General features: G+C 43.4%; 1 protein-coding gene across 1 annotated transcript; it reads left to right on the top strand.

The window, feature by feature from the left end:
- The first annotated feature begins 75 nt into the window (after window positions 1-75).
- Window positions 76-3920, top strand: LOC120108364 (nitrate reductase [NADH] 1-like). Its single transcript, XM_039121951.3, has 4 exons — window positions 76-1233; window positions 1351-1491; window positions 2039-2271; window positions 2435-3920. The coding sequence occupies exons 1-4, from the start codon at window positions 180-182 to the stop codon at window positions 3755-3757; spliced, it is 2751 nt and encodes a 916-aa protein (XP_038977879.2). The 5' UTR covers window positions 76-179; the 3' UTR covers window positions 3758-3920.
- Window positions 3921-9823: the final 5903 nt, after the last annotated feature.

Below are 9823 nucleotides of genomic sequence, written 5' to 3' on the forward strand. Positions count from 1 at the left end.
CACCCCGGCCTTCACACGTTCGTTGGGCGCCGGCATCTCTCTAAACCCGCACCCGTTTTCTGTATAAATTGATCCACGCCCTCCTCTCCTCACCCCCAGAGTTCGGACATCAAATCCAAGTCCATTTTCTCCCGTTTCCATTGACGAGATCCCTCCCTATCTCTTAAAAGTCTCCACCCATGGCGGCGTCTGTCGACAACCGGCAGTTCGACCGCCTCAATCCGGGCAGCGGCCTTGGCAACCCGGTGGGAGCAGCAGCGAATAACTTTCAGAATACCCACCGTTCCAACTCCCCTGTTCGGGGCTGCAGCTTCCCGCCCCTTCTCCCCCTGCCCCCCGCCGGCGACCGGCATGGCCGCGACAAGACCTACCACGACTCCTCCGACGACGACGACGACGAGGAGGAGGAGGGAACCGACTGGAAAATCGTCTACGGTGTCGGCAGCAGCCACCTGGAGGTGGAGCCGTCGATCAACGATCCTCGGGACGAGGCGACGTCGGACAGCTGGGTGGAGCGGAACCCCTCTCTCATCCGCCTCACCGGGAAGCATCCTTTCAACTGCGAGCCCCCGCTGGCTCGGCTTATGCACCACGGCTTCATCACCCCGGTCCCCCTCCACTACGTCCGCAACCACGGCGCCGTGCCCCGCGCCGACTGGGACGCCTGGACCATCGACATCACCGGCCTTGTCAAGCGTCCCACCCGGCTCACCATGGACGAGCTGGTCCGCGACTTCGCCCCGCTCGAGATCCCCGTGACCTTGGTCTGCGCCGGTAACCGGCGCAAGGAGCAGAACATGCTGCGCCAGTCGGTGGGCTTCAACTGGGGCCCCGCCGCCGTGTCCACTTCGGTGTGGCGAGGCGCGCGGCTCCGGGACGTGCTGCGCCGGTGCGGAGTGATGGGTCGGAAGGACGGCGCCTTCCACGTGTGCTTCGAGGGGGCGGAGGACCTCCCCGGCGGCGGGGGTTCCAAGTACGGGACAAGCCTCCGGCGAGAGGTGGCCATGGACCCGTCGAGGGATATTATGCTGGCCTACATGCAGAACGGCGAGCTGCTCTCCCCGGACCACGGGTTCCCGTTGCGGGTGATCATACCGGGGTTCATCGGCGGCCGGATGGTGAAGTGGCTCAAGCGGATCATAGTCACCCCTCAGGAGTCCGACAACTACTACCATTACCGGGATAACCGGGTCCTCCCTTCCCATATTGATGCCGAGATCGCGAACTCTGAAGGTATTAATTAAATTGAATCTAACTGAAAAAATTTCGTCTTGTTCTTTCTCTTCACCCTCTAATTGATTTAGAAGAGGACTAATTGATTGTTTTCATGGACTCTTTTGGTTTGAAAAGCTTGGTGGTATAAGCCTGAGTATATCATCAACGAGCTGAACATTAACTCGGTGATCACCGCACCGGGTCACGACGAGATCCTTCCCATCAACTCATTCACCACGCAAAGGCCATATACCATGAAGGGTTACGCATATTCCGGTGAGTCGACGACTTTAATTTCTTACCTGTTTTTAGCCTGTAAGTTCCTGAGATATATTCATCAGCTTTTGTTTTGCACAATAACAATGAAATAAGACCAAGAAAGCGATCAAAGGTCTCAATATGTTATGTTTGCTATTTTTATTCCACATTATAGCTTGGGTTCCAAATTATTACCTCATTTCCTGTCGCAATTCTATCATTTTTCAAACTGCACGACTTTCTAAACGCGGTTGGACTAAGTATACAGGCCAGGAGATTACGATCACCACACAATTATTTTCGAAAAGATATCATGACTATATGAAGAAGCTTGACTCTCACCACTTTATTATTCCGTCCTTTGGGAGACACTTGTAGCTGGCATTCTAGCCATCTAGCTTTTTCTTGAACCAGAAGGTCCCTGAGGACTTGTCCCGGACGGCTGGTGCACTCCTTTTTTTTTTTACATTTTCCCGGTTGTAACTTTGGCTGCGGTACATCACTTTTTCTGATACGTAGGGACTTCTGAGGGACGTCATTGACTAGAATCTGATGGATTGAACAGGTGGCGGTAAGAAAGTAACGAGAGTGGAAATTACATTGGACGGTGGGGAGACGTGGCTGGTGTGCACCCTCGAGCATCCGGAAAAGCCCAACAAGTATGGTAAATTCTGGTGCTGGTGCTTCTGGTCGGTGGAAGTGGAGGTTCTCGACTTGCTTGGAGCCAAGGAAGTAGCTGTTCGGGCATGGGATGAGACCCTCAACACCCAACCAGAAAAGTTGATATGGAACGTCATGGTAACCGCGAAATCCAATCAGTTCCTCTAACATAAAATATATAAATAAATTTATAGCTTAAGTTTTTGAAGAGCAGAATATAAAATATATAAATAAATCTACTCCATTCTATTAGTTTAAGCTTTTGTAATAAGTGGTGATTTATATAATGGTGGTGATGCAGGGCATGATGAACAACTGCTGGTTCAGGGTGAAGGTGAATTTATGCCGACCTCACAGGGGCGAGATCGGGCTCATGTTTGAGCACCCAACCCAACCTGGGAATCTATCAGGTGGGTGGATGGCACGGCAGAAGCACCTCGAGACCACTGATGGTGGACATTCCCTCAAGAAGAGCATATCCACCCCTTTCATGAACACCTCTGAGAAACAGTATACCATGTCTGAAGTCCGCAAACACTCATCCCAGGACTCTGCTTGGATTGTCGTCCATGGCCATGTCTACGACTGCACCGGCTTCGTCAAAGATCACCCTGGTGGTGCGGACAGCATCCTCATCAATGCAGGCACCGATTGCACGGAGGAGTTCGATGCCATCCACTCCGACAAGGCCAAGGCCATGCTCGATACTTACCGCATCGGCGAGCTGATCGTCACCGGCTACTCCTCTGATAACTCCGTTCATGGTGGTTCTAGTCTCTCCAACCTCGCCACCATAGGGGAGGCCTCAAGAAACCCCACTGAAGCTCTTACGAATCCACGAGAGAAGGTACCTTGCAGGCTTGTCTCCAAGACCACCATATCGCGTGATGTTCGCCTGTTCCGCTTCGCACTCCCCTCCAGCGACCAAGTTCTAGGCCTCCCCATCGGGAAGCACATATTCCTGTGCGCCACCATCGACGGAAAGCTCTGCATGCGGCCTTACACCCCAACTAGCCCTGTCGACGAGGTCGGCCACTTCGAACTCCTCATCAAGATCTACTTCAAGGGGGAGAACCCCAAGTTCCCCAATGGCGGGCTCATGTCCCAGCACCTGGAATCGCTCCCTATGGGCTCCATCCTTGATATCAAGGGACCCTTGGGCCACATCGAGTACGCTGGGCGAGGGCACTTCCTGATCAACGGCAAACCAAGATTTGCAGCAAGGCTCGCGATGATTGCCGGCGGGACAGGGATCACACCGGTGTATCAGGTGATCCAAGCGGTGCTGCGGGACCAGCCGGAGGACCGAACGGAGATGCACCTGGTCTATGCGAACCGGACGGAGGACGACATACTGCTAAGAGATGAGCTCGATGGATGGGCCCGGGAGCATCCGGACCAGCTTAAAGTGTGGTATGTGGTGGGCGAAGCGAAGAGAAATGAGGAGTGGCGGTACAGCACTGGATTCGTGACCGAGAGCATCCTCAGAGAGCACATTCCAATGGGGGGCTCCGAGGACACACTGGCCCTCGCGTGCGGGCCGCCGCCGATGATCCAGTTCGCCGTGCTTCCCAGCCTGGAGAAGATGAACTACGACATCAGCAGTTCTTGCCTTCTCTTTTAATTGGAAAGCTGGATTTCCCAGTTCTTGCCACGTGTACATACCTGTTACTTTCTCATCGTCATCTATAGAATAAGGAAAAAGAGAGCTTGGAGAAAGAGAGAGTCGTATGGAATCTTTCTTTCTTTAATTTAATTTAATGCGTATATTATTGTTGTTTGGAATCTTTGAAAAGAGGTTGTGGCTTTTGGTCTGATACCATCTGGCTCTAGATGCGCGTTGAATGGATCGAAGAGAAGTTTAACAAACCACCCAACCGAGCCTTGTGAGCTTGTCATTTTGTCGAGCATCCCCGGTCAACAAGCAGGCTGTTCCTCCCGCTCTCATTGGAGCTCCCAATCTGTTGTTATGTTTTATGTTTTTATAACTTTGTGTTTTAGAGTCGGAACCCTCTCAGGCTGGTGCAAATAAAATATAGCAACGCTGTATGGGCCCTAGAGGTGAAAATGGGTGAACGGAGATGAAAGATGGGAGGCTTGGTGGGATGAGGAATTGGTGCATCTTACAGTCACAATTACAGGTATAAAGTTTTATTCATAGTTGATTTACTTTAAGGCAGATCCAACACCAAGTGCATGGCTACTACCTGTTTGCTTCTCTTTGATAACTCCCTAAATGCTGTAATCACTGCAAGAATCTAATGGGCATTTTCTTACTACTTTATTCTTCTGAGTCCTGTGATATGGTTGGAAGTTGTGTGCAGAAATATTCTTCTGTATTTTGTTTTATGAACTTCAGCTGATGGTGCTGTTTGAATTTTAACCAGACACTTTGGTGAAACGTTTGCAGGTTTTATATCCTCCAGCTTTAGTGAAAAATTCTCCACTTTTCAAGTGCTTGATTTAAGTAATTGGAGGATGTAATCAAAATCTTAATTTTGGTTTTATGTCAAAAATTGTATACCAGAATGGAAGACCGATTTCATTGTATAGGATTGGTAAGGCTCGATCATAGTTTTATAGTGTATGGTGAAAAGGATTTACAAGCTAGACTAGATCCATATGGGCGGTCAACATTATATACACTAGTTCTCAATTGAACACTTCTGTATCTATTTTTTGTCACTTGAATTCTTTTTTTCTTTCCCCCCCGTTTTTTTTCTGTGGGAATGCATTTGCTTGGTGCTTGCTGCCAAGCCACCAATTCTTAATGAGAACTTTTTTGATGGGCATCTAAATTTAGCGTCATCCCAGCACAAATGGACATTACTAATCTAAATCTATGAACATGAAACTGAAAGCTTTAGTAAATCTATTTTTATTTTGTCATAAAATGCTTGTGCACTGATCTCTGAATGTACCACTGCACAAAGCATATTAACTAAGTATTTTTATTTTCCCCTATCCCTTTATTTTTTTCAAATATTTATTTGCCATCAATTTTTGTTAGAGATTCAGAATAACTTTGAATTATCAGGATAAGCTACAAAATTTATATGTTTTAAGTCTCCACAATCTAGATTGTTCACATTATAAATATATGCTTACATCATTGACCACTCATTTATTGTTTAATAATATGAAGGTGTCTTTGACATTATAGACTTGGCCAATTTATCCAAAGTTGCGGCATCTGGCAGCTCGAGCGCTTCAGGAATCAACTAAACAATTACATTCTATGGGACTTCTTATTAATCAGAAGTGCAGCCTAGAATGACAAACAATGAAACTGACTAATGTGAAATTGTCTCGACGCCTATGGAGACATGAATCAGACTAAATCACATGACAAACTATTTTGAAATTGTTCAAGCCCCATTGAGGCACCCCCAAGTTGCAAGTAATTGCATGCATGCGAAAATATAAAATAATATAAAAGCATGAACAATTTAATGATACCAACTGCTACAATCTCTGGTGCCAAATCTAAACAGAATGCTATGTATAGTGCTTAAAATATTGATCGCAATTCTTAACATTCTCGCAGTTTTCTCTTTCTGATCCCAGCATTAACTAGGCTTCTAACTTCAATTTTCAGAAAAAGGCTTTGAATTTTTATTATGATGACTCTCTTCTAGAGGCACGTTTTGTCCTGAAGAACTTGAATGATTTTATGTATTATCGAAACATTTGTTTATCAACTCTGACCTAATTGGTGCATATAATTCAGAAAGCTGTGGCATGGAGGCCTCAGATAAAGAAGTTACATTTATGGAAATCAGTGAACTCATTTGCTTGTCTATATGATGATGGGATGGGAATGTTCATCTTTGTTCCTATACCGATCTTTCTGTGGTTAATTTCCTTTCATTTCTACTTTCCATTCTCGGCTTGTATTCAACCAGGGATTTTGCAGGGGTTTGGAGATCTCTCTGATTCTTGCTGGGCTGTAGTCGCATCACTTCTTGTACATTTACTAGGCTTGCTGGATCCTTGAGAGTTTGGATGATTATCCTGATGTTAAGTGAGCATTACTTTGGTGTTTCTTTTTCTTTGGAACATCAGATGACGTAATTATATGCAGATGTCAATTTTAGTGCTTATTTTCAGACCCAATATTTTTGACATTCTAATATATTCTCTCTGTTGAGTGCTGTAAGTGTACATTATAGTGAAATTCAATATTGAATCCAAGATGAAGATACATTCAATATTCACTTTGTTCTTGGTAATGTATTCATACCATGGTTGTGTTTGGGTATTCAATTTCAAAGTCATGATTTCATTCTTTGTATGAATTTGAAATTTTCAGCTTTCAAATTTGTAAGGTATCATGTCTGTTGTTAATAAAAGAGAAGGATCAAATATGGAAAACCATATCACCAAGGGCTTGCCTAGATAGTATCACCCCTTGCCACTTGCACAAGGAGGAGATTAATGTTTGATTGAGGGTGGTGTTTGTTTAAGCCATAAAAAGCTTTCTTGAAGTGACAAACATGTGACTGTCATGTTAGAAGCAACAAATCCAGGAAAGTACTCCATGAATATTGGATGGTCAAGCTAGCTATGGAGAGAGGCATATTTAAGAGCCATTTGTCTAATATCCTTTCCTTTCACTATCACATGTGTAAGAATAACACTCATAGTACTAGGCTTAATAACCAGAAAATGTTTCTGAAATATCGAGCCCAGCAACTTGATTATAGCCTTTATACAAGTTAAGCTATAAGTCTTTCAAGAGAGCATTTATTTGTAGTCTGGGCTTATACCCCCATTTGCATCCAATAACATGCATATTAGGTTGATGGAGAAGATGATCCCATGTTTGACTAAAGATGAAAGTATTGTCGCCAAAACCCGATCGGGTGGTCGAAAGACTCCTAGCCAGTTAGCACTCTAGTGAGACAATGATTCTTGGTGCATTAATTCGCTTCTTCGCATGCTAAAGAAGAAAGAAAAGGCTCACCGGATTAGCTCCGATTGGGCTATCTGATGCTTAAATCAGAAAGGGCTTAGGAACAGCAGATGAAAAAAAGCAAGAAAACCAGAGAAAATAGAGAGAGAGAGAGAGAGAGAGAGAGAGAGAGAGAGAAAGAGTATGAAATATAGTAGCTATGAAGCCAAGAGGGATGAGTGGTGAATTGAGTTTTTCAAAAACTTTAAGTAAATATAGCAGAATTAAATGTTTAATAGAAGAATATATATTTCAGCAAATGACTAATAAGCAAATATGCAAGAAATTAAAAGCAAGTAAGACAATCAACACAAACACAAGAAACCCTTCTTCAGTCTGTGCTCTCGTCCATTCCTATCCATGCCCAGTCTTCTCTTTCTATTCCTGTAACTGTTCTTAATGCTCTCAAATAGGAGTTTAGGAATTTTTTATGGGGTCACGCATCTGATCGGAGGGTTGTGCATCTTGTATCATGGGAGTGAATTTGTTCACCTAAGCCAGCTGGCGGTTTAGAAATTCAGTCTCTTCGTACTATTCAGCAAGCTTTGTTACTAAAGCTGGCAGCCAATCTAATACTCAAACCAACATCTTTGCGGGTTCAATTAGTTGCTTCCGTATACCGGTTTTTGGGCTCTTGCAATTCTTATCGGAAGCCTAAAAATTGTTCACCTATTTGGAACAAACTTTGTGTTCAGGGGAATCAAATCCAGTATCAATTTAAGTGGCTGGTAGGGAATGGTCAATCAATTAATGTTTGGACCGATCCTTGGATCACTAATCTTCCCTTGAGTCATTGACCTTCATTACAGATGCTTCCTTTGATCTTGGTCAATTTCGGGTGGCTGATTTTATTACCGAAGATAATAGCTTGGATTCTATACAATTATCTCGGATTTTTAATGCTCACATGATGAGCTTGATTTTATCTTTGCCTCTGGCGCATGGACAGTGGTCTGATCAGCTTGGTTCGACTTTCTCTAGATCTCAATCTATTTCTATTAAGAATGTAGTTAACCTTATTAATAACAGGGAGTTTTCTTTCGAAGCCAGTGATTTCTCCTGGAAACTATCTGTACCAATGCAAATTAAACGTTTTTGCTGAAAACTTCAGTAGCTTAGCCTTCCATGCAAAAAGTTGTTATTTCGCAGGGGAATATGGCCTTGTGGACTGTCAACACTCCGTGGTCACATGTGCATTGATTGATAATTGTTGGGCTCGACTGGCCACGGCAGTCATTGTTGAGTTTGTTGCATTTCCTTGCTAACACTAAGCATGGGAAGGAGGTTAAAGCAGTGATAGCATATATGACACGGAACTAGGTCGGTTCGGCCATAAAAATCGAACCCTCCCCAACTGCTCCAAGCCGAGCTGAATCAAACTGCTCGAAGCAAAACTGGTGCGAACACCCAGTTCACATTGGTTCGAACCGGTTCGTATCCCCTCCCCTTTATTTAAAGGATAGGAAGGCAGAAGAAAACTTCTTGAGCACAGCCCGGTAGAGAGCTGTTTATACAAGGCCACTATGCTACCAAGTCAACTCAATCAGAAAGGCAACATCCATACTCCAAATATAACCAAGGAGGGCACAAAAGAAAAGTAGAAAACGGCTCAAGGAAACAAAAAAGAAGAAAAAAAGATAGTCGCACTCCCGATAGAGCACGCGCGGAGGATGAATCAATTCATTTAGATTCAGAAACCAGGAAGAACAGTAATGACAATTCTGATGACCATAGATCTGGTGGCCAAGAAGGAAGTGGAAGACATAAGACCACCGTTTATGAGACAGACGTAGAGTGGTCTTTGATTCACCAATGAGTACAAATTTATGCATGCCATAGAGAATAAGAACCACAGTGCAAGAGCTAGTAGAGCCCATAGGGATATGTTGCATATAGAAGACAGAATCCTCGAGATCGGTTAACAAGATACAATGCAGTTGCAAATGCTCTCGCACGTTAAATAAAATCCATAGACGTATCAAGTTCCAAGTCGTATGCTAAATCCTATTATCCATAGCCACAGGCGGCCTATAACCCATATAAATATGGATATGAATATGGTACATCTGAAGTATAATCTTCCAGTAGCCAATACCTTATGTAGTTGGAAACATCTTATGGGTCAAATTTTGTTGTCAGCATATTCGGATGGACCCCTCCATAATCATATTACCAGTCAAAGAATACCTCTCAGAGCTAAAGCTTCAAAAAGAGATATAAGACTACTTATAACCTGAAGTGCATTTCGCATGGAATGAGCGTATAGGACTACAATGTCACTTTGTTAGAGAGGTAGGCGAATATACCTCCTAATTATGCTGATGACCCAAATATCTACGAGAAAGATCGCTATTCGACAAGATTCTAGATATGGGTATATATATTGTTCTTTAAATATATTATATTATTTTATATTTTGTATATTTCTAATTGATTTTAGAATATTTCATGTTGCTTCTAGCATGCAAAGCATTCTAAAAATAATAATTACTCTTAAAATTATTTTATATTCTACATCACTCTAAAGCATCAGCATCAAGAAGCATCATTTAGGATGTATTAAGATGATAAAAACATCAAAAAATATCAAAAAAAATAAATTATACTTAAAATTATTGAAAAATTAGAAAACAATTGATTATTATTAATTCAAACTTAAAAAATTTTAAAAAAATGGCACGCCGATTTTCTATCATTTGTTTGTACGATACCGGCTAACCGGTATAGGTCCCAGTA

The sequence above is a fragment of the Phoenix dactylifera genome, chromosome 3, assembly GCF_051530095.1.
Source record: "Phoenix dactylifera cultivar Ajwa chromosome 3, Ajwa_hap1_PhDact_Kaust_v1.1, whole genome shotgun sequence".
NCBI lineage: Eukaryota > Viridiplantae > Streptophyta > Magnoliopsida > Arecales > Arecaceae > Phoenix > Phoenix dactylifera.

What these genes read in the sequence shown, in the direction of transcription:
- LOC120108364 (XM_039121951.3), top strand. Translation starts at nt 180, where the DNA reads ATGGCGGCGTCTGTCGACAACCGGCAGTTCGACCGCCTCAATCCGGGC. An exon ending in GAAGGGTTACGCATATTCCG is followed by an intron (nt 1,492 to 2,038) that starts GTGAGTCGACGA and finishes TGGATTGAACAG; the next exon opens with GTGGCGGTAAGAAAGTAACG. An exon ending in AGTTGATATGGAACGTCATG is followed by an intron (nt 2,272 to 2,434) that starts GTAACCGCGAAA and finishes GTGGTGATGCAG; the next exon opens with GGCATGATGAACAACTGCTG.